Source organism: Dermacentor albipictus, chromosome 6, assembly GCF_038994185.2.
Source record: "Dermacentor albipictus isolate Rhodes 1998 colony chromosome 6, USDA_Dalb.pri_finalv2, whole genome shotgun sequence".
Lineage (NCBI taxonomy): Eukaryota > Metazoa > Arthropoda > Arachnida > Ixodida > Ixodidae > Dermacentor > Dermacentor albipictus.
The window spans coordinates 57,376,377-57,401,186 of record NC_091826.1 but is presented as its reverse complement, the minus strand read 5'-3'; the positions used below and the strand labels follow the sequence as shown (position 1 = coordinate 57,401,186).

The following is a 24,810-nucleotide window of genomic DNA, read 5'->3' as shown; positions in this document are numbered from 1 at the left end:
ACACACCACTATTGTTATATTGTTATACTGTCGCCATCAAATCAGTTTATTTCAACACCACAGGAGACTAAAGAGCAGCTGCAACATTCTTCTCATGCCGTTATCGTTATACCAATGTAATAATTTTAACTCAATGTTCCATTGGCATCACGCTGTCGTCATGCCATCGACGTCACAGACTCTTTGTCACCCGAGCGTCATTATACCGTGGCCAATGTGCCACCATCACACCATCTTCACCATATTATATATCATTGTCACTCTAGTATCGCCGTCCTCTAGACGTCATCACACCATTATCGTTATACCATTGTCTCAACACCTTGCGCACAAATGTTTCAAAAATGCTTTGAAGCATGTAGATAATCTTCAAGGATGATGGACATTGTGGGGCCAGCCATATTAGAAGAGCTAAAGACAGAAGCAGTAACAAACAATCCTCGGAGGAGCTAGAAGATAATATTTGTTCTGCTTTAGTCTAACTCGTAAAGCCTACACAAAAGGAAATTTTACATAAAAAGAAGCGCATTAAGGGATCTAGCTTAGATATTGACGCTGTAATTGAGTGAAGGATGAGGTTGTCAAATTTTAAGGAGACTTGTATTAAATTCAGTGGCAAGAAATATATTCAATTTGTTACACATAAGTTGTTTTTCAATGGTGATAATTTTTGCAGCCCTGTCGGATTCAGTGGTATTTCTGCATGATTGTAAAAGATACTCTTAACAGCACGGTGCACAATTTCTGCTCATAAAATTGTGACCGTGCGTTTGCTCATGTAACTTAAATTTGTTTGGGCGTTCTTGCATGAACATCCGACACCTGTTAGAATACGACGAGAATGTGTTTACTGCAGGTCGGGGAGTGTCGGGGAGAAGTGGTCAAGAATACAAATTATTAACGTAATACTAACAAGAGCAAAATGCTCCGTCCTGAAAGTGTGCGCAGGTGACCTGCACCTGCGCTCTCGGTAAGCGTCTATGACGTTCCGGCGCTGCCCATAACTCGACGTTTGTGACGTGTATTCAGCTCCCATAATCGCTTCCGGCATCTTCAGCCAGCAAAAGCATGGCCTTTAAGACCAGCATTTTAAATATGAGCCGTGAATTGAGCACCAGGTTCCAAACCCATGCTTCATATGTCCTCTGGAGTTTGAATGCGGATCTTAAAGGCCATTCTTTTGTTGGTTGAATGCGGTGAAAGCGATTTTTGGAGCCGGAAACACCTCATAGACATAACATTTTGGGTGTTCAAATCCACAACTTATAGCTTGGCGCCATCTAGAGTTAAAATGCGGGTCTCATGATCGGAAGTTGAACTAGAATATCGGAAGCAACTTTTCATTCCTTAAATGGTTGCATCGTCATCGTCAGCGCTGCTTGCCACGTGACCTGCCAGCACAGGGAGGAACCCGCCGCCTGTTAGATTTTAAAGCTGCTTGAAGTCTATGCTTGAAGTTGTGTCTGTTCTGTGCTTGCGTGGCTACACATATCGAGAAGCAAACCGGCGTGGAGCATAAGGGGTAACGTGTTCAATTTCCAAGCTTTGAAATGCCTCGCCGAAAGCCCACGGTAAGTGATTTTTTGTTACCATGCGCTCTAAAAGAAAAGGCGCGTGGTGTGCTTTCTCGTGGTCACGCCGGCATCTATGCTAGCTAGCGTCGCATAAGCGTTTTCGGTGCTGTGAGTACAGAGACAAAAAAGAAGCGGATTATTCGTTGTGAAAATGTACTTCACCGGCCGTCGAGTTAGTGCTGTCGTACGTTCTTGCTTTTCGAATCGTCCAAAAATTTGCGCGCGTCGTTCGAAAATGGAATTTGCAAGTCTTGCCCGGAACGCGGCGATATCGCACATTTTTGCCACGCTTCGACAGCGTGGTGTTATTACTATGAACGTTGCTGGCTAGTCTGCACTACGGTGGGCCTCATGAGGTCGTGGTTTTGGCACGTAAAAACCCAGTATTTTTTTTCTGCTAGCATTACTGTTTCCTAAGCGCGTACCTTTTAACTTCACGGTATTGCACGGCGGCCGTTCCCCGCGTTTCGCGTGGGAGGTGGGGGCCTCCAGGGCTCAGTGTATGACAGCGTGAGGTGGTTTCGTGGTTTTCGTGAGCAGAAATGAATTACCGGTTTTATGCGAGATTGCGGTGTCACTTACAGCTCGGGTTTTGATATAAGCGCGCTAGTTTTCATTTGCTTGCCTGCGTTTTCTCTCGCGTCTGATGTTCAGAGCATAGACGCGCTCGCTGTTCATTAACCGAACGCGTCCACCGCTTTTGCAATTTAGATTTTAGATTTAGATTTTAGATGTTTTAGATTTTGCGTACGCAAAGTTAGGGCACGGAGGCCGTTGGGTTTGCGAAATAACACGAAATGAGTACAAAAGAACGCAAGCTGGACGTGGCGTTTTGCGTGCACTCTTAAAAAAGCTTGCATCCTTTGATACTTACCTTACCCTACAACGATAATCATCTGCCGCAGAGGGAGAGAAGGAACAGTTCAAAACCCAACGCTGCCACAGGGCTGGCTCTTCCTTGCATTAGCTCCGACAGGCATGTGTCGACCGTGTACGACAAAATTAACCACCTTAAGCATGTTTGGGTTGGACAATATTTCTTGCTCATGTACAGAACATTTTTGTTAACGGTCAGTTGTCCTTGAACCTTGTTTGGTTAGTGCATTATTTGACTGCAGTCATAAAAACTGTTTCATCGGTATTGTAGATGTGACTTGTCTAGCTTCCCAACTTGCGGGCTCGCCAGATTTGGGCGGATAAGGTACCTCCAGGATGGTATCGACACACGCTAAATATGGTCAAGGCCCCTTAATATGGCCCCCTAATAAGTAATGTGAGAATAAAAACCTTAATTTTATTAGGGACATTTCTTAAAATGTCGCCTACAAATTTTTTTTGACGTTACAATTGGCAAAAAGTACTCACTGCTGCAGTTATGATTGTGGCATACAATTCAAAATGCAGTCTTAGGTGTGACTTTAGATATAATGGCATCAAGGAACCTAATGTCCCAGGTCCTGAATTGCATAAACCTTGGTTGTGGCAAGGGTAGTATCTGCTGAACATGAAATCCTCAGAAGTGATTGACCATTCCTATGTTCACTTACCCAAATGCTGGCAACAAATTAAAGCTTCAAGGGGTGTTCAGGCAATGACTACTCAGTTTTATGCATGGGTTGTTCCTTGGTTTTACTTGAGTATTGTTTGCTTGCTTTGTTTATTAGGAGTCTCGGGCTCCACAGAAGGCGGCATCTGCCAAGAGGAAAAAAGACGACCAGGAAAGTACTACAAGCTCAGCTCCTCCCATCAAGAAAGTGAAAGGTGAAAAGTTCAAATCTTGTTTGTGTGCTGCTTTCTTATGGGGCCAATGAACTACTCTCATTGCTACGTGTTGCTGCGTTAGTTGGTTCCTACTTAATATGGTGTAATGGGATGCCAGGTGATAACAGGTACAAGGTACAAGTTTCCTTTGCTCCGCAAAAGCTGGCTGGCTTGCACCCATGTGTTTCAGCACAGAAAAAGCCACCCTGTGTGGGAAGAAACATCCTAGGCCAAACTTTGCCTGTGGTGTTGGTGTCATGTACGAAACTCCACTCTCTTGCTGTTGGGTGTACATTTTCAATACATGGCACTGCTTTAATCCCTGAAGGTGCTCTGCACGCAATTGTGTTGCCAAAATACTGCATCAAAAGCAAAAGCATTGATGAAAATATTGATAATTTAAAACATCTCGAATACATCTTGAAACACTTCTGATCGGGCCTGCACTACAAATTTGGATGTGTGTAGCATTTTAGTAAGGCATATTGGAAGGTAAACTGGTGAATGTCTGCTCTCGGAGTTGTTATGCTTTCATGTAGTGGATTCACTTCTCTTATCGTCTTTCAGTGTTTTACATTGGGCATCCTTTTCAAGGAGCTGTATAAGTACTTTGCAGCTATGCTAGGCATGCAAAATTTGCCTTATGTCTGATGTTCCTGTAGTGAGTTATCCCATGGAATTCACACACTGAGGGTGTCTACCAACTCGGAGATCTTGAATAGTCTGGAAATATTGAGGGAAAACTCGGGGAATTTGTGCTTCTATCAGGGAAAGTTAGCTGTAATTTTATTGAAAGGGAATGAAAGTCGCGGTAATGCGGGCTCGGGCAGCAGAGAGGGATCGTAACGAATAGTCTTCGATGCCGTGCCGTCGGCTGGAGGAGTTACCAGTGCAGTCAGCGACCATCCTTCTGGACGCCCGGTAATTCGGACGGCTTCGTGGCACCACCACATTAACCCGTAGAGTCAATGTATAAAAACGTCTGAAATTTCAGGTGCAAGAACCCTTTGCCGTGCGATTTTCCGGACTTTTTGCTGTCTGCAGGTCCGAGACGGCATTAATCAATGCCACCACCGCCGTCGTTTTGTCCTCCGGCGCTCTCGCACGCAGATCTGCTGGCAGTCATAGCCACCACGTGTCAAACCTAGCTGCTTCGACGTTCGCTGTTAAGCTTCTTGTCGCTCGGCGCTGCGTTTTTATTGAAAGAATTTGCCGCTGTGAACAATGACGTCGACTCCGACTTTGTGGTCCTCGCGATTGGCTTCAAAGCTCGGAAAGCACGATGCATTGCATAATGCTGGTTCCCAAAAGTCAGCTTCGCCTCAATACAACAATATTATGCGGTGAAGCATAGGCAAAAGTATCATGGTGAAGCATAAGTGTGGGAAGGGGCGAATGTCACGGGACACAGTATGTATTCCTTAATTATACTCGCGCCCACCCACAATCTCCTGTCACAGTACAAGCACCTATATGCATAATAAGTGTACCGGCAGGCCTTTTCGGATGTGCCTGCAGCGATTTGAGCCATTGAGGGCGGTAAAAGGCATGTATTCGTTTTTTTCGAACTGCCCGATTTTTCGGATGTTTTTGCGGCCCCTGGGGAGTCTGAAAAATCGGACGTTGACTATACAACTGACCAAGCGGATGCTTTAAATGGTCCGTGGCGTGAATGCACAGTGGAAGGAGGACGAGAACAGAAAGCACCTACGCATTGCGGAATGACTGGGATAGGAACCGTGCCGTCACTTTTTCCAAGGAGCTGGAGCTCAAAAAACAAAGCATTGGCTGATGCCGAGATGCACGTGTCCCTCATCCAAACCAAAATAAACTCTTTGAATTAGTGAAACGCAACCTTGAGGCATTGTGCGCGGGCTGAGAGTATGTCGGGACAGTTGAGGTTGACAGACCAGCGGTCGAGACAGAATCTCGCTTGTGACAATGTTCAGGCCTCATACCAGTCAGCTTGCTATCAGTTGATAGAAATACAGCTCATATCCCCTTCAGTCACAGCATCCACATTTCTGTATGCGACCTATTTTCGCCATTTTTGTCCAGTGGTAGCAAGGAATAGAGTAGACATTAAGCTTTCGGTAGATTGAACATTCTGATAACCTAAATTCCATCTTACTTCTGAGTGGTATGCACTGCTTTGGTGAAGGCACTACTTTGTTTTAAGTGATGTTTGACGTGGGACATGTTGATAGCAACCTTAAAATATACTTTTCCTTTTCTTGAATTCAAGCGGGGCATTTAATCCTTTTTATAAAGAAATGTAGCACGACTGACTTCACAATGTTCAAAAATTGTTTAATTATTCTAATTCTGATGACTCAGCATAAAATGCTCAGTCATTCTGCCACCTTGATTTGCTTTCAGTTAAGTCTCAAGTACCATCTATGCTTCGCATATGTATTGACAGTCGATCATAATTTGTGACTGAATGGGATATTAGAAAATATTTGTTTCTTTGTGCATCTCATTTTATTCTTATTCGAGAATGTTCGACTCGATTTGCATTTTTACCTTTTCTTTTTCAAAGATATCTTACTTGCTGTGCATTTTACTAACCCCTCCCTCCTGATTTCTTTTTGAATAAAATGAAGGCTGCTCTTTACCATTGAAACTGGATTAAGCAGTTAATTTTTTTTAGCATGCTTACTAGAGAGTGACAGCATCGGGTGACATGGTGTCAGCCCGCCTTGATATAAAAGTTCTATGTCACTCGGGGAATTTTGCACTCGGGGAGAACCTGCAAAACTCGGGGAATTTGGAAGTGATAACTTGGTAGACACCCTGCACTGTAAGCTTAACAAATATGGCTGAAGAATTTAAGGTTCCTAATCTGTTCAGAAGCTGTGGGCTTTTTGTGGTTATGACTATGCAAGAATCAATGCAAAGAAGGATTGTTTTTTTTTTGCCATGTGTGAGCACCCACGGTCTCTTTTTTTTATTGCAGATTCCAATTCTTCTTGGGGATTTATTTTGAAAAAAAAATTACCATAATTTTTCTAGGGTGACCATAAAGTGAGAAAAAATATTTTACGTTGGTATATATGTACTCCTCATTAATGAATAACAATAAAAATTGGAAATAAACTTATTTAAACATTTGATGCACTGTTATACACACAGTTCAAGGCTTTGAAAATGCGCACAGGAAAATATTTCGCAAGTCTCAAATGTTCCTGCTCTTACACTAACGTGTACGTCCATAGCGTAATAGAACTGCGTAAGGTGCTCGCACTCAAGAAAACTGTGTGGTTGTTCCCGTCAAGAAAGTAAAACGTGTGACAAACTTCTGCTAATCTTCATCTTATCGCCAACCAGAGGCAGTTAGTTTTTGCAAGACTAAAAAAAAAAAAGACGTGGACGGTACCATCCTTCCTATACGCGCCCCTGTGAGCACGAAACAAGCGAGAAACAAGCGGTCTCTGTTTGAGCGATTAGTAACGGGACAGCCATCAGTTTTGCAAGCGCAAGAAGCCAAAACCGCCCTTGCGCCAGCGGTAGTATATAGACGTGCCAGAGCAAACTAGCTCTAATACAAACCGTGCAACGAAAACCGAGAGAGGGAGCCATGCAAAAAAAAATTCCCTGTATTCCCACATAGTGGCAGCACATGACAGAAAAGAAAAAGTTACGAAATTGGCGCGCTTCTTAAACATACAGACAGCGCCGTAAATATATGGCATCAGCCATTTTGGACTTGTTTGTGGCGCCGTATATTTATGCCAGTAACCCTGAAAGGGTTAAGTTTTCCATGGAAAGAATTGGTGCCCGAAGGGGTTAATGACGGCACAGGAGCATGAATTTTCTGTCAAGAGTAAGACAGCTATACCTTTTCTGCACTATGGTTCCTTCATGTGCGTCAAGTCATCCTAACAACCACATATACGGCAGAGGCAAAGATGCCTTGCCATGCAAGTTAATGGATGCATATAATGTAAAAAAATACACATTTGTATCAGCGATGCACCTGTGGCTCTTTGCAGCACTGAACATCAATTCTTTGTGTAACAATAAGTATGCGTTTTGTCAATTTCAGCTGCGTGGTCTGCACCCAATGTGCCAATGCATTTGTGCATGCGGGCACCTTTTCTATAAAAGTGAATCTGCCTGCTACGACAGTGTAGTTGCCAGTGACTTTTTCCCGACATGCGCTTACATTGCTTTATTTCTCGTCCCATCAAAGCGTAATACATATGACCTGCTTTTGAAGGAATACTGACCCACACTTTCAATATTGCAGAAACTGTGCCGTGGGCTTCTTATGCGTAAGACACTTGGAAAGTTTAATGGCTGGTAAACCCAAGATATTTTTCATCTTATGCTAAAATTGGCCTCGGAACGACAGTCCTACCATCATTGTCATTATCTGGCGGCATTGCACAGATCTGTATTTGCTGACGTGTAGAAATAAGGCTAGCTTCCCTCCTCGTATTCTAGAACGTTCCTTCATTCAGCACTCCACCTTGGCTCCACAAAGTAGATAGCAGCATCACCCCTTGACAGAAGTGGTCGCTGAGCTTTCATGATCATTCTTGAGAAGCCTAGGGTGTTGATCAGCCAAAGGGGGGCACTGTGCTCAACTTGGCGGAATGGAGGAAGAGCATAGTCAAGGATATAGCTTGATCTGCACAAGTTTCACCAAGTGCAGAACATGTTAGCAGAAATGTTTCATATGGTTGGTGGAGCTTATGCAGAACAAGATTAAGAGCGTAAACTGTGGCTGGACCGCAGGAACCTTGTGAGATAATTGTGTAAATCTTTTGTAGCGGAATTGTCTGTGGAACGCCGCAGTAGCCCTGGAAGCGTCTACACCGTTGGCCAAGGGGATGTCGGCCAGCTCGGTTTGGGGCCTGATGTCATGGAGTTGGCACGGCCCGCTCTGGTCGCCGACTTGAAGGACGTGGTGGACGTCGTGGCCGGTGGCATGCACACCCTGTGCCTCACAGCCGACGGCAAGGTGAGGGTTGTCCAGATGATGCTGCAGGAGTGAGTGGAGGTACGGCATTTTTTGGGTGAGGAGCCTGCGCTTTTAGAGGGGACAGGAGCGGGCGACTTACATGAGTGCAGACTAGCAACCATAGTGTTTATTCGTAGCAAGAGGCTACATGTCATCGCCATGTGCACGAGGGCACGGCACATTTGCACATCACATTCAAGATACAGAAACTCTCTTCTTTCTTTTTTTTTCTTTAGCAAAGGTACGGATGCTTCATTGATGCATAATTAACACTTGCGAGTACACACGTCGTCTCTCGTAGTGTGGCCATGGTGGCACATGCATGTCAGCCCAAAGGAGTGCAGACGTGACCTGCACACCTATATTTGTACGTAATATGAATGTAATACGCAAGGTTAAGATGGCCAAGGCTACATATGTGCTGTCTTCCTGTAGGTTTAATGCTAGAGGTCGCCTAATCTCTAATTTCGGAGACACATTAAAGTGAGAGGCAGACAAAACATTTTCTCTACTCTCCCTACTCTTTCATGATAGTGTCGTTCCACTGCAGGCGACACTATCAGACATGGCAATGAAGTAGATGCAAAAGCTTCGCAGGCTTCACCTTGTACCACTGATGTGAAGGTACTGTTGACAAGGCGTGAAACCATCTTTAGTTGCCAACTCTCAGTTTCAACAAAACATCTTGTTCTCATTGAAATTTTTTTTATTGCCTAATAATTTGAAACATTTTACTGCCCTTTCCATGTAAAATCTGTCTGACTTTACCTGTTTGCATAAGAGGTTAAATTTCTATACAGTCAAAACCCCAAATGACAATATTGCCGGGGAATGCAAAAAATTTCACTTTCGCTGGAATTTCCTTCGTGTGTGAATGACACAGAAAAGACATGGAAGGGGCTTGGAAAACAAATATATTGCCAAAAGTCGGTAAGCTTACTTTGCCAACCTTCACCTTGCAGCAACTTGACAGCTGCGCCTTCACACTGCAAAGAGTAGTTCATTGCCACGTCGTCATTGTGCTTGCTCAAAAACTGAACAAATTGTGTCGAAGGTGTCTCGCACATCTTGCAGGTTCGTCTTGATGCTTTGGTCCTTGGTGGTCCTCTGCGTTGTCAGCTTCTACGCATGTTATGATGGCCTCATCAGTTATCTCCTTGTGTACAGCGTCTTCATCCGCACAGATGAACTTGATAGAAGAATCTCTTAGAATAACCCAGTCTCGTCTGCATTGTAGATGCCAGAGGGCTTGTACTGGTCCAGCACTTCTGTTGGTCAGATGCCATGATGTCACCGGGTTGACGGCTGCTGCTTCCCTGGAACTGACTTTGGCTGCTAGGTCGTGGCGAGCTTGAAACGGCTCAAACAGCCAGCCCTTGTCTTAAAGATATCATGCCAGAGTCTGCACGCAACATCCAGCGCCTTCGGTTGAAGCACTCTGTCGCATGGTTACACTTTGTTGGCACGTTGTTAACAGAACAAACCAAAAGCTGCCTTGTCGACATCTGGGAACGCTGCAGCCGCCACCATTTTGTTATTTGCACTTCCACCATGTCCGAGCGCACCGAGAATGAAGGCCCTGTTTTTCGCAATTCCAGTCAGTGATACTCCTCTTCTTCCTGCCATTTTCAACCTTGGCAATAATTGCAGCTTTATCTTGTAGTGCCCAAAAGCGGAAAAAATTTTGACGCTACAGGATGGAGGCGGCATTTTGGCAGGCTGGCAAAGCAGATGGTTTGATCTCCACACACGCAGCTGATGCACCCTAGCACCAACTGCACACACGATTGTGTGTTGTACATAAAGCCCAACAAAGTGTCATAGGCGTCTTCACGTGTGGGTGCAGATTTGGTTCAGTTATAAATCTGCATTAGCCCATGCCATGACGGCACATAGGATATGAATGGGCCCGCTGCGAGGTCACCTCCGCTTTGCTTTGTTTGCATTTTTAAAAATCGTATTACATTTCCAGTTGGGACAGTGCACAGTACGCACCCGTTGCATAGGATGAACCATCATCGCTGTTGCCAGATGCAGCCGCAGCACTGCTTTTTTTTTTTTTTGTAAACAAAAATGGTGGCTGCCCTGCTAGCACTCTGTGCCAGTAGTTCATGCAATTTAAGGGCACAACCAATGCATTTGTGAAGTTTTTCGACTTTGTTAGTGTTATGTTCAGTAGATAATGAGGACCGTCATTTCAGATTTGGTTAATGCGGGTTTGCTGTCGAACAAAATTTAGTTGTCATGAGATATCAAACGCATTGACATCATTGATGCTGGTTTCAAAAATGTTTTGTTGCCTCAGGATTTCGATATTGTATGTTTCGACTGTATAATGAAATTTCAGCATAATGATGTTGCATTTACCAGCTTCATTATGTCGAGGTTTAACTCTGTCTTGACTGTAATGTGTAAATGTTTCATGCTCTTGTGCACTTGGTGATGAATGCATATATGTAGTCTTTCACTACGAATAGACATCACATTTACCAGTTAGCACTTAGGTATATTATCTTCTCTAGCCCTATCCAAAAACACTCTGCCAAGTAGCCAGCACATAGTGTGGAGTGTGGCACATTTCATAATGTACCTTAGTGAAACCAGGGCCTGCACTATCCAAACTTCTGTTGCACCAGATATGTCCGTGATTGGTCAGTGCTGTTGTGGTCTCTCATTAGCGTCATTTCTTGTCAAGCGGGAGTGGGCCCCAGAGTGCTGTGAAATCTGGACAAGCTCTTGTGCAAGAGAAGCCTTTTGAATGTGATCATCTTTGGTAGTGTTCCTTCATGTATGCCATTAGTTAAAATTTTATCTGCAGCTAAATTGTCTTTTGGCGTAATGCACATATAGCAGGGTTCCTCAAACATTATAACCAACAATATAGATTGAGTCAATGTTTGCCTTTAGTGTGTGCTGACCACAGGATAAGATGGACAGTAGTGCCAACTCCACCATTTGCTTGGCAGAACTTGTCAAATGTGGATACTAGGCATTCATAGTCAACTTCCTCTCTCTCTCCCTCTGCTCCCCTTCTGTACCTGGCCGACTTTTCTCCTTGCATAGTGCAATCTGGCGAGGCACTTGGTAATCATTCAACAGCTAGCTTCCATACGTGGATGCGCTAGAGGTGGAGGTCCGCGACAGTTCGGACCCGGCAAGGCAGCGTGCGCAGACTGTGCTGCTGTTAGAAACTCGGGCACTTGGCGCCTCAATTAGACAGCAATCAAAAACAAAAATGTATACACACACAAATGAAAAAAAATTGCAAATAAACTCGTACGTTGCCTTTTCTGCGTGTATGCATAGCATTTCTGCAGTTCCTTGGTGAAAGCAGATGAGAAATGTACAAAAAGGCACAAGAGAAGTACTCGTCTGAACATTTGCGAATGACGCTCAAGTAAAAACGGTAATAAAGGGCACCCTTGCATTGAAACCTTCTCACTGTCTTCTGACATTGCTCGAGACTGTTTCCTTAGCGTGTGTCGGTTTCCTTTCCTTCCCAATTTTCGGATTCACTTACTTTTTCGCTCCTGTTGCTTGTACTAATCCACGAACCTCCCCTTACTAAATTCCATGCATTGAGCTTTAAGGTTTAATAAATAGATGACTATGCATGATAATTGAAGAAAAGTGGAAGCTTTCAGTACACTGGAGCCATATTATGTAAGAATTGTTTTCACATCTTCTTTCTGGCTTGCACGTCAATGCTGAGGTGGCACGCTCGAAGCACGCCATCCGAGCAGCGTTCGAGTCGGTGAGGAAATGCAAGAAATATCTAACAAGAAAAGAAACCCTAAATAATGCGACCACTGGCTTTTTCCTCATTTGACGCAGGTGTGGTCGTTCGGGTGCAACGATGAGGGCGCCCTAGGACGCCAGACATCAAGCCTGGATGGCACCGAGACGACACCAGGAACCGTGGCACTCCCAGAGCCAGTTGCGCAACTGACAGCAGGCGACTCCCACTCGGCCGCGCTCACTGTCTCTGGGAAAGTCTACCTGTGGGGCAACTTCAGAGATTCCCGAGGACAGATGGGGCTTGTCACTGAGGGCAAGGCCGAACAGGAGCCAAAGCTCGTCGTCTCCAACATTGTGCAGGCAAGATTTATTTCTCGGGGGCCATATTTACCCACTTCTGGAGTGCGGCCCATTTTACACAAAACGGAGGGTTCGGAAATTGCCTGAACTTCACAGTATACTGATTTAAATGCAGTACCAAAATCGTATTCATGTCATTGGCATAAGAGCTATTGTTGTTGCCATTGTCATTGCAAGATGGCTGCAGGGTGAGATTTTTGCCGGTTGGCAACATCGGTGTGCCATTTTCACAACAAAAGCTCACTGTTGTACTGTGGACTTTCGTTAATATTCGATTTGATTTGATTTAATAGCAAAACCATGTTCACAGCATTGGCTGCTGGCTGAGCAAGCGCCATTGGCAATATAAGTTTGCAACAGAAGTTCTTGCGCAAGTTGTTGACAATGGCATGCCACTTTCAATGCGCAAGCTCACTTTAAAACATTGCTGTACACTTTTGTTAATTCGACTGTGTCTGATTAGATTTATCGGTTAATTCGATTCGAGAAGTGGTGGTGCAATGGTACATGCCTACAACCAAGAAGTGGGAGGTACATATCTCTTCAATGCCAGCTAGGTCTTTGAGATTGCAGCTGCAGATGTTTGATAATTATGGTTTCCGTACTACAGTAAAACCTCGGTATAATGAAACAAGATATAACAAACTAATGCATAAAATGAAGCAGTCGTGATTCGCCTTGAAATTCCAGTAGATGCCCATGTATGGAAAACATTGTTTTAACGAAGCTGAAATTTCCTCGCAATGGGTATAACGAACCTCTATGCCATGTTGACTCCAATGACAGATGCTGCCTTCTATGGCAACGTCTGTCTTGGCAGAGCTTAGGGAGCAGTGCATATGTTGAACACATCATCTCTGGTTGAAAATGCTTATTTTTGAGCTGCCTTAGAAAGACTTGCAAGCGATAACTGTACGTGACAATGTCTCACTACGGTATTACCTGATTTTATTGCGCACTTTTTTAAAGAGAATCGGACCTAAAATTGCCTTCACGGGGGGGTTGTAGGCTTTACCGCATGACATTTGTGTATTGCGGCGAAGTTAAATTTTGAAATCGTGCGGCGAAGCTGACTCTAGAAAACCGGCTGCCATTGTGCAACAAATATTTGACCCTTGCTTCCCTTATTTTTGCTGAAAAATCCGGTGCGTGTTAGATTTCTTTTAGAACCTTTGAAGAATCGGGTAATTACTGCCAAATAAATCGGTGCTGTTTTGGCGTGTTTTTCTGCATCTTGTTTAATTCAACATCCGGAATAGTCATTCGAACAATTTTGTTGGTCTCGTCAGTCGAATTAAAGGAGTCCTGAAACACTTATTGAACATAGTAGGAAAAGGCTGCCGATCTGTTAATGAGGCTACTGTAAACATGTGCATGAAATATTAGTGGACTGTACGCTGTGGGTTTGTTTTAAGGTCCTGTGTCAAAAGAGACGAAATATGCCTTGCTCTCGCTTCTGCAATCTCATCATGCAGCACTGTTGCAAGCGGCTGGACCCACAACAGCTATTGGCTGATTTCTTGATTGTGAGAATGTGCTCAGTAGTATGCTTATTGCTCATTTGAGTTCAATAAATGGAACATATATATATATGTCTGTTATCTCTGACAGAATAACCATTTCGTCTTCGTACTGCCGGTATAAAGACAGTTGCATGTTGCTACATCTGCTGTGCATGGTCTCCGAGACAAGAAGCGCAGCATAAATACTGCGACTGTCATGGGGTGTCTCCATAAGCAGTCTCGCACCCAACTTTTTTTTGGGGGGGGGGGGGGGTGCAGTAGGGCATTGGTTCCTTGCACCTCCTTGCCATTTCCCCTGTGTAGCTTTCAGCGTGCTAGTCGTTAGTGGAAATGAAACGAGACTGAAAGCCACTGATTGGTCCAGTAACTACGTCTGACTTCACTTGTGTTTGAAGGATTCGCAAGTTTTTGCAGCAGGAGATTCTTGAGGTGACATAATGCAATAGTGATGTCATTCTGTGATTAGTTAAAGGGTTTCAGGGCCCCTTTAACAGAAATCAACTCTACTTTCTTGTGTAAACAAGGTAACGACAAGGGTGCCCACTGTTTGAAGTCCTTTGAAATATTGGTAGAGGATAGTCAGCTTTTCTAGCTACCAGTGTATCAGCATACACTACGCTGCCGAGTCGCCAAATTCTTTTTTCAAAGGCTTTTGAAAAAGCTTGCGTGACACTGGTAGAACTGGAATGAGGCAGCATGTTATTTGTGTGCTCGATCTGAAGCATTCGTTGCTTGCGTGAACGCAGATTGCCTCCGGCAGCGATCACGTGGTGATGCTGACGGCTAAGGGTGATGTGCTGACTATGGGATGCGGAGAGCAGGGACAGCTGGGACGAGTGCCTGTGCGGACCTCCTCGCGCAGAGCATGCACGCCTTCACTAGAGCTGCTCACGCCCACCAAGGTCTCCATACCGAAACCCAGCGGTAAGTAGACACCCGAGCTGAACTTACTTTATGTCCATTACTTTGCCAAATATCTTTCTTTTTTCATTCCTATTCAAGAAAGAAATGGCTGTTATATTTCAACTCGAAACTAAAAAAAAAAGTTTCAAACCGATTTCAACAGGTTTGGTTGTTTGCGTAGCCTAATGTTTATAAGGAAAACAGAGCATGCACACCTTCACTAGAGCTGCTCACACCCACCGTCTCCATAACGAAACCCAGCGGTAAGTAGACACCCGAGCTGAACTTACTTTATGTCCATTACTTTGCCAAATATCCTTTTCATTCCTATTAAAGAAAGAAATGGCTGTTATATTTCAACTGCAAACTAAAAAAAAAGTTTCAAACCAGTTTCAACAGGTTTGGTTGTTTGCGTAACCTAATGTTTATAGGGAAAACACCATAAACTGTTCTCGTGCAAAAGCTCAACAGTGCTCTTGTTCTACACGCAAATACTCCACTAAAAGGTAATGCGTACGAAGCCAAAAAGTACTACCGTAAAACCTCATTCTACCGTACCCACTTGAACAGTAGTTTCATTTTAAAAGTACTAAAGTAAGATCCCCAACTCGGCCGCCTTTTAACATAATGCGTTTTGTATCCGCATAAACCATACCAGCTTATTGCTTATGTATTGGTTAACACATAGCGTTTCCACTTTTCATCGTGTAATCACGGTGGTGCATCGTCCCCATCGGGCGACCCGTCAGAACAAGCCTCGGAGATCGGAACAGTGGCCTCCAAGCGTCCTGTTCGTTTGCGCGTGAAGCTACATTGTCAACATCATTTCGATGTCATGCAAGCAGGGACTCGCGTCATGCGGAAGCTTGGATAAAAAACACCAGGTACTCGGCACGGAAGAAAAATTCGATGTCGTTCGTGCTATTGAACGTGGCCCGAAGAAGTTGGTGCTGGCACGCGACAGGGATCTGCCGTTGACTACGGTGTGAGGCATTTGGAATCTGAAGTTACTCGGCACCTGTGTTACTCGGTCATTAAGGGTTACGGACTGGATTCCAAGAGAAGGAAAGTGTAGCAGGGGTTGGCAGAAAGTTAGGTAGGTGGATGAGATTAAGAAGTTTGCAGGGACAACATGGCCACAATTAGTACATGACCGTGGTAGTTGAGGTATGGGAGAGGCCTTTGCCCTGCAGTGGGCGTAACCAGGCTGATGATGATGATGAAAATGTAAAAATGCCCCTGTTCCATGCATTGGTGGCATGTTAAAGATCCCTTGGTGAAAATTAATCCAGTCCCCTACTATGGCGTGCCTCATAATCAAATCATAGTTCTGGCACATAAACCCCAGAATTACATTCAATTCAGAACTGAATTATATTTAATTGCCCTGATATTTAATTTCAATAATTTCCTTCATGTACGTATCCATTGCACAGAAATATGTTGGGCCAATAGCCGAAGCTAGTTAAGGCACATATATCTGTACGATTGCAGCAGGAGAAATGAAAAAAAAAAACATGTTCAAAGTATTGTAAGCTATAACAGTCATTATGCAAGCCAAAATGATTGTAAAACAAAATGAAAGTCAATACTGTCATCACACGAAGCCATCTAATGCAAATATTAAAAACAAGAAAAGTGCCGAGCATATTAACAGTAAACTCGCAGCAGAAACAAATTATTCAAGTACATGTGTATTGTTGTGTTTAGTCTTTCAATGGTGTATGCAAGGTCGTATGCCATTTTTTATCTCCAGTGGCATCAAATTTTCTTCTGTTCTTTTCCATTCTGTTTGCACTGATCATTTCTTTGTGCACATGTGACATATGTCTTGCAAGACACTGGCAGTGTTGAAGGTAAAACAAATAAATAAATAAATTAGCCACCAGCAGAGCTCTTAACCTTTGTTTTTTTTCTCTCCCCTTAGATCATTTGTGTTTGTTTACCACTGGTATTCATTGTTGCATCATGTCCAGGTTGCAAGACACAAGCCTTCGACAGGATATGGGCCGGAGCATATGCTACATATGCACGGCTGCGTGAAACTGGCAAGCTGTACGGGTTCGGTCTAAACAACTACCACCAGTTGGGCGTGCAGGCACACAGGTCGAACGAGGGTGGCCAAATTATTTCTGTGCCTCGACCACTGACCTCCTGTCAAGAGCATAGGTAGGTTATTTGTTTCTGTACAGTAAAGCATTGTTACAATGAATAAGCTTATTATACTGGGTTCGCCGCTGTCTCCGTTCTTTGAGTGTCGCCTGTTTTTGAGGGCACAAGTTCGCCCAATAAAACGCTAGTTTCGTCTTTCTCAGTTTGGCTGCTTTCTTCAGTCACTACCACGTGACACTGCGAACCAGTTTACAATGGCGCAGGTGAATCAAACGAACCTGATGTGATGTGCTTCTGTTGTCCCAGGTGGCAACTGGTCAGCGGAGGCCAGCACCACACGCTCCTCTTGAGTGAGGAAGGCTCTGTCTTCACCCTCGGCCGCAAGGACTACGGCCGGCTTGGACTCGGGGCCTCCATGCCTGCCGGTAATGAAGACCAGGGCACCCCTGCCCCAGTGCCTGGCCTCTCTGGCTGCGTGGAGGTCTCGTGTGGAGAGGCAGTTTCATTTGCCATTGATGGCGAAGGTTGGTCTGTTAGTTTTTTTTTTCATGATGTTTTAATGTTTTGTTTTTTTTTTCTCTCTGTTTCATACTTGAACTTCTGAAGCGAAATCTGGCGTTAGTATCACTGTGTGCCAGGGTGCAACTGTGTATCTGGTATGGGTATACGGTCACCGACCATTCATTTGGATGCTGAAAATATGGGTACCTTCACGGCACCGCAACTCGTCCAATTGAAGTAATGTATAATCATGACCGATGGTTCACATGCCCTACAGCACACTGTTCAATTTTTCGGTCTCCGCCTGCCTGATCAGGTGCGACATCGAACATGACAAGCTGACATCGGTGTTTATATTTTGCTAGGTTGCCAGCACTGAAAGGCTATGGCTGAATAGGTAGTGTCAAAATCCACACAGCAGCAATGGTTGCCTCCAAGTTACAGTAGCCGATCTCAAAGGCTATGTTTTGTTAGTGGCATGTGACGGTCGCAGTGTTTTCGATTTAGCCACTCTAGTATCGACTATCTACCATGGCCAAACCGCAAGCCAAGCCACTGAGCTTTGAAGTTGGTGCTCGGCATTCACGTCTTTGCGTTGTCAGTTTTCTTGAGCTAGGCCTGGTGAACTGCTTCATTTGAGTCTCGCTGTTCTAGTGTTTGTTGCTTGGTGTGCTAGGCTTGATCTGCTTCTACATGAGCTCGTCCGGTCATTCCGTAATATGAAATGGCTTCTGTGCCGTCAGGACAAATGAAAAAAAGAAATTTATTGACAATTGCAGTGCTCCCTGACATGAAATTTGAGCGAAGCAGCGCTACAAGTTCTATCATTTGGCGATGTACTGTATTTTTGCAAATCTAACAGGCACTTTCTTTCCGATAAAACAGGTGTCTGAAAGTGGGTTGCCCACCGTGCTTGCTTAGTGGCTATGGTGTTGGGCTGTTAAGCACGAAATCGCAGGATTGAATCCTGGCCACAGCGGCCGCATTTCACTAGAGTCAAAATGTGAAAACACCTGTTTACTTAGGTTTAGGTGCACGTTAAAGGAACTACAAGCGGTACCAATTATTCAGGAACCCCCCTCCCCCCCAACTACGGCGTGCCTCATAATCAAATTGTGGTTTTGGCCTGTAAAACCCCGTAATGTAGACATTCAAGTAGCCTCGGCATCCTGTTTTGCCATGCAAAAAAAATGAAAAATAGAAGTGAGTGAAAAGAGCAAAAACTGGTGCCACGATTCGTTACTGCTGGCACACATGCATAGGAAGCACCCCTTTTGGACGACGCCGATTTGAATTGCAGTTACACATTGTGATCAGCTTTGAGCCCTAGTGCATCCCGAATGCAAAATTGTTGAATGTATGTACTGTTGTTCAAACTAGTGGAATGATTGCATCTATCCCTCTCACATAAAGTGCAACCCCTCTGTCCCTTTCGTGGCAAAATGTTACTCCTCAGAAGTTTCTTGGGAGATCTCTATTTTAACCTCTAGTCATTTAGAATTTGCCATATGGCAGTGATAAGCCTTAATCGCTTTCACATTCCTATCGTGGTGGTGTCTTCAGAATAATGTGCATTGTGATTAAGTGGTTGTGGCCTTGCACTGCTGAGCTTGTGATTGTTGGTCCTGGTTATAGAGGCCACATTTTGATGGCGGTGGGATGCAAGAACGCTCGTGTACTGTGCATTAGGGGCACGATTAAAAAAAAAAAACCTGGGTGGTCAAAATTATTTCGGGTGCCCCTCCGCTAAAGCATGCCTCCTCACCAGTTCGTCATTTTGGCACGTTAAAACCCCCCAAATATAAACTCGTTTCCTGCGTGATTTTTTTTATTCCCTATCTACCGTATAAACTCGAATGAGGGCCACACCTCCAACTTGGCAGCCCAAAATCTGGGGAGAAAAAAGAATTTGAATGGAGAAGCAATTGCGTTTGTTGCCTGATGCCACGCGCAAGCATCAACGAATTCTTACGCTCTGCGTACTTCGGCAGCCTGCTACTAGATGGCAAGAGCCAGGGTATGCACAAGTCAAAGGCTGGCTTGGCACCACTTTGACCAAAAGGTTCGGTGCCATGTGACGGCTGCACCTCATTGAAATCGTAAAAAAAAAGTGGCTTTTGCACGAGTCTAACGGTATTTGTCAGACTCATTAATAGACTAAGGGCTTTATTTTGGTTAACTTTCTGTTATGAGTATGTCTAATGCACTAGGCCTTGAAAACAGGCTTTACTGCATGGCACATAAGCTTTCGTACATAGCGCAGTGCTAGCTTTGGTTTCTCTGACCTTATATAAAGTTGCCTTTTATATACTGTATGTGAAACCTGATATAGGGGATAATTTTTAAGTTTTCCAAGATATAAAGAAGAAAAAAAAGCTGTGTCGATTGGTGGCCTTCCTCACAGTTACGTGTTCCTGGCTCTCACATTTTTTTTTTTTTCTTGAGGGCCTTTGAAGGACGTGTACGAACGAGGTTCTACTATCCGTGTGCGTTTTCTTCTTGCCCAAATCAATGGTTGCCTTCTAGAAGGTGTAAAAGTGCATGCATGTGACCTTGTAAATGTTCTCACACGCCACTGAACGCCTCGGCACGTAGAGTGCAAGGAGCGTTTTGGCTGTCGTGGTTGCGGCGGCGGTCGTCGTTGCTGCAGTGGTCCTTTTTTCCTTGCTGGTCAAAACATCGGGCTGTGATATGGCCCAGTCCACTCAACGGCGGACTAATGAGAGATTGCGCAGCTGCTTGATGTAGCCGGTTGCTTGGAGACTATGGATCCCGCCCAGATCCCGCTGTGCTGGCTTGTCTGTGCCGGCCACTAAGCTGGCTTGGTCGCCGCTGCTGTTCCCCATGTGTTCGTATTATCTGCAGCAGTGCGGCAACGCGTTTGGAACAGCCTATGTTTTTCGTATTGTAAGCAATGTATTTCGGACAGGGAATGTTAGAAATTTATATTGCACTGAAATTTGCACCAGCCGTGATCGTGTCACCATGGTTTTGCTGCATTTGCAAAGGCGAATTTTAAGAATTCCAGAAAACTTAAATATAATCACCCCATATATGTGAAATGGAGTGTACAGTTATACTGAGGCTTCAGAATTGTAACACAACTCTCTCGCTTTCTTGATGGTGTACAAATTTGCAGGACGCTTGCACTCCTGGGGCTTTGGCACAAATGGCCAACTGGGCCATGGAGGCGACGACGATTTGTTTGAGCCGAAGGTTGTCGCAGGGAAGCTCGCAGGAAAAAAGACGCTGGTCGTCTCCGGAGGTGGCCAACATGCTGTCATCCTCGCCACATGATACACGCAGTTTCCTAAATGTTTTTCTTCTTTCATCATTGCATTGTTTTGTTGAGTCTCTAAGGTGACATGACACCACATTGACATTGTTTTTTGTTTTTTTATACGGTACACAGCGCAACATTGATAGTTTTAAACATTTTAAAGTTATTTTTATTGCATAAATTGTTAATGCTTGTGCTTTTAGGATGGTGGTGACATTTTAATAAATCTGTTTGATTACCATTTTCTTGGTGTCTGTGGTGGTGTTCTGTTACTCGGCACAAGGTTGTGGGCTCTATTCTTGGTGAAGGAGATGCTAGGCAATGTAGTAAGCTCGAAGGGTAGATCTGGCTCCTTGACATTATTCAGGTGAATATTGCAACGACACCCTATCTTTTCTAGGATTAATAATTGTTCCACAAGGTTTGTCGAGCTTAAAGATTGTGTACTTCATGCGAGAAATCTCTACAGCAGGGGTTCCAAAGCTTTCTGGCCCTGGGGAACCTTGCCTGCCTTACCAGAGTGCCGCGGCGGGACCCTCTCCACCCCCCTCCCATACACACACTTGCTACTTTCTAAATGATGCGCTTATCCCACGGGCTTGTGACGATTGTTGTAACAAATCTTTCTTTTGTCCAAGTGCGGAAGTGGTGGTTGTAATTGTTCAATTCGAACTAATGTAAGTATCCACCCAAGGGGGGGAGGGGGGGGGGGTGGAGTTGGTTCCGTTTAGGCTGCTCACAGAACCCAAAAGCCGTTCGTTGAACCCGGCTTCGGGAACTGGCGGTCTACAGGAACGCCAGATATCGGAACATAGTCTTTCATGAATGGTACACCTGGAAAATATTCATACAGCTACTTCAAATGTTGCTGCGTGTAAAACGTGAAAACACCAGAGAAAAAAAAATTGTTCAATTGCTGTCAAGTTGAACATAGCTGTGATACGAAGAGCAAACACCCAGATTTCTACCAACTTTTTTTCTAGAACGCTTTACACGTATTATTGAATCTTGATGTGCAGATCTAATCCGGAATGTTTTAAGGCACTTGAAACTAGTTTTAAATATTTTCTTGAGTGCTTTTTCTCTTGATGCGCACTGTGCCTGAAGTGGATAGATATGCTCGGCATTGTTTTAGCTTCTAGCCGTAGTGGTAGCACGAGCCACCTTCGAAGGTGGAAAACGGGCAGAGTACATAAAATGCTATTTTTGCCCCCGTGTGTGCCTGGATAGAAAATGTATTGCAGTTTCGAAACCCAGGTCAGGCCTCCGTAATTATTTCATGAAATGAAATGAAGCTACAATGTATCTCGCCAATATTGGCATGTAATGAATACATATATGCTTACAGCTAATAGGAGTGTAATGAAGGTATTTGTGTAGGACGCAGTTTTGTCGTAACACGATTTGAATTATTGCGACTCCCGCTCACTAGATTCGGAACTCTTGTATGGAAATACTCGAGAACCACGTATGAGCAGTACCTGGGCCACACATAGCTTTCAATGCTGCGTTGAACAGCAAACCCATTGGAATGATTTCACAATTCTTGAAAAAAAAAGTAAAGTACGCTGTTTCATTAAAAATGATGCAATTGTGTGGATGAATTTAGTTTGTTTTCACACTTGAAGGGATACTGAGGCAAATATATTGTCATGCACTTTTTTGGGGTAGTTCACTGTAATTATGCTATGGAGCCCCAATTATGTGAACAGCTCATTAGACTGTTTTCATAATAGTAAAGCTAGCCTTCCAGCGAGGCACTTTGCCCAATTTACGGTGGCATTGCCATTTTTGCAACCTTGACAAGCTCAGTTTGTAATATGGCTTGGAAATTGTAGATGTGGCTCTAGTGATGAAACCATGCACAAGAAGCAAGCACCATCATGTGTACCTAGCTAGCACTCTGTGTTCATTCAAACAATGGCCGGTGCTGCCATTAGTTGAGCAAATGTGCAGGGCGGAGATGTGCGTTTGGCAGACTGTGAAAAGGGTTTAAATATATAGTGTCCTTTATATAACCCATTCGAAACTGTGCAGCACGGCTCTGGACGTGAGAGATTCTTCAGATCACCGAAAGTGGAAGTTGCTGCCCTGTGGTATCGTAAATATTGCGAACAATTTAAGAGCCTGCCAGTCAGCCTGGTGGTTAAAGGCCATGCAATGACAGTGTCGCTGAAAGCTACCGTGTTCGCCCTCCCAAATGTTCGTGTTTCATGGAAATGCAGGACGTACTGATCCCTTTTGTCACGTCATGTTGCGAATGGAGTTGGCTTACGGCAGCTCATCCATATTTTGTGTGTATGCATCAGCGGCGGCGGTACGACGAGATTGCCTCATCAGCGCAACAAGTTTCGGTGATGCGAGTCTCCTGTGCCAGGTCAGAAGCCTGCTGCACTTCGCATCCATTTTGACCTGGTTGCATGTAATTTGTTGTGCTCTTGGAGAACCGGCATTCCACAGCATATTCACTGTGTTGACGGCTGTCCAGTGAAGCAGTAACAAAAAATTCACTGTCACTAAGCTCTTAAGGGGTCAATAGACAACTAAATTGGTTTGGACTAGAAAAACTCATCTGTGAAAACTGTTTGTTACGTTTGTTGGAGATAAGGTAGATTATTATTGAAGAAAATAGGTGCCAAACTTTTCTCTCTCAAATCTCACTTTGAAGCTGCGGTGCCTGTACGTCAAGTGCAACATTGCTATTTGTAAGTGTGTATTTTCTGGGTGGACCAAGATCCTTCCTGTGCTTGCAAGGCATTTGCATCCACTATTCCTCATGCTTTCTGCAGCTCGGGTGTAGATTTGGGTCAGCATATTCAGTCTGGAGAGCATACGTGTCTAGGATGTTTCGAACAAATGCTATTGCGCGTACAGGCAAGTCTCTACTGCTTTCGTCACCAGTGAATAGGACATCTATGGCAAGTACTTCATCTAAGTGCTTGTAAGTGCTGCATGGGTACTGATGGCTGCAGTGTTAGGAATTTACCATATAGCCTGCTTGGACTGGGTAAAAACTGCCCAAATAAAAACCACAATTACATGGTCGCCGCTGCCAAGATGGATCCCGATGCCTGTGTGGGTATCACTCGGGTGGGTTTTTGAGCAAGGAAGGAGGTAGTCCCGTCACCGTCACAACGACAGAGAAACCCAACTTCTGCATCTCGCTCTTACCATCTAGGTACCCCACACTGACATTCCACGACCATAGTGGAAGTATCCTTCAAAGAATTTGGCAGCCACAGCTCCATTTGAGCGCTACCAAATGTGAAGCATTGTTGTTTGGTAGTAGAAGAGCACTTGCGAACTGTGATAATTTTCTGAATTGAAATGTACATCAGAAGTTGTGCAGATGAAATGTTCATATGGCATTGCATTGTTGGATGACAGTGATTATGTACAATTTTACACTGTTAGAGTATGTACTACTGCGCTCAGTATGAGCTGCAACATAACTGCTTTGCCAGGTGCTTTTGCATTGTAGTCCATAATGAGCACGGTAGTATAATTGTACATATTCTCGTATGCATACAGTGCTCAACGATTGAAATGTGGTACTCTGGGCACGTGGTTGCTGGCACTTATTGCACCACAGGTAGGTACTGGAGACACAGAGCCAATTCAGTTTTGACCTTATATATGCACGCACACGCACATACATACACGCAAGTATCCTACATTGCCTGTGGAGTGCATTATTGTAGGGGAAAATAATTTTACTGAGTCCACGGCATAGTTTCACACAGGTCATACAGAGGTATGCAAACGCATGACATTCGTCACTAATTATAGGCACTGAAAATAGGCTGGTTTAACATTGTGTGTAGAGGGCATGTTTTACTGCAACAATAAGCAAATATAAAAAAAAGTACAAATACGGAAGTCAGATTAGCATGCGACAAAATACAGCTGTAAACAGAGTTGGTAATGAGAACAAATTAATTGATATTGAAAAATGAACTTCTACAGAAGCCTGGAGAACAGATCTGGTACGGTCGCGAGCAGTCCCACTATTGTATTATTCGAAAAAATGCTAATTCGAAGGCACAGGAGTTATTTTAGTACAACCTCTGGGTTTGTTTTAACCTGTTT

At 44.2% G+C, this 24,810-nt stretch overlaps 1 protein-coding gene across 2 annotated transcripts; it reads left to right on the top strand.

The window, feature by feature from the left end:
• Positions 1-1,375: 1,375 nt before the first annotated feature.
• Positions 1,376-20,964, top strand: LOC135896126 (regulator of chromosome condensation-like). 2 transcript variants are annotated; one of them, XM_065424475.1, is made up of 8 exons: positions 1,376-1,571; positions 3,239-3,335; positions 8,114-8,304; positions 12,139-12,402; positions 14,672-14,849; positions 16,805-16,997; positions 17,247-17,464; positions 20,581-20,964. In XM_065424475.1, exons 1-8 carry the CDS (start codon positions 1,551-1,553, stop codon positions 20,736-20,738), a joined length of 1,320 nt encoding a protein of 439 aa, XP_065280547.1. In that variant the 5' UTR covers positions 1,376-1,550; the 3' UTR covers positions 20,739-20,964. The 2 variants fall into 2 exon arrangements, with proteins under 2 accessions (XP_065280547.1, XP_065280546.1); XM_065424474.2 differs by lacking the exon at positions 1,376-1,571 and adding an exon at positions 1,694-1,758.
• Positions 20,965-24,810: the final 3,846 nt, after the last annotated feature.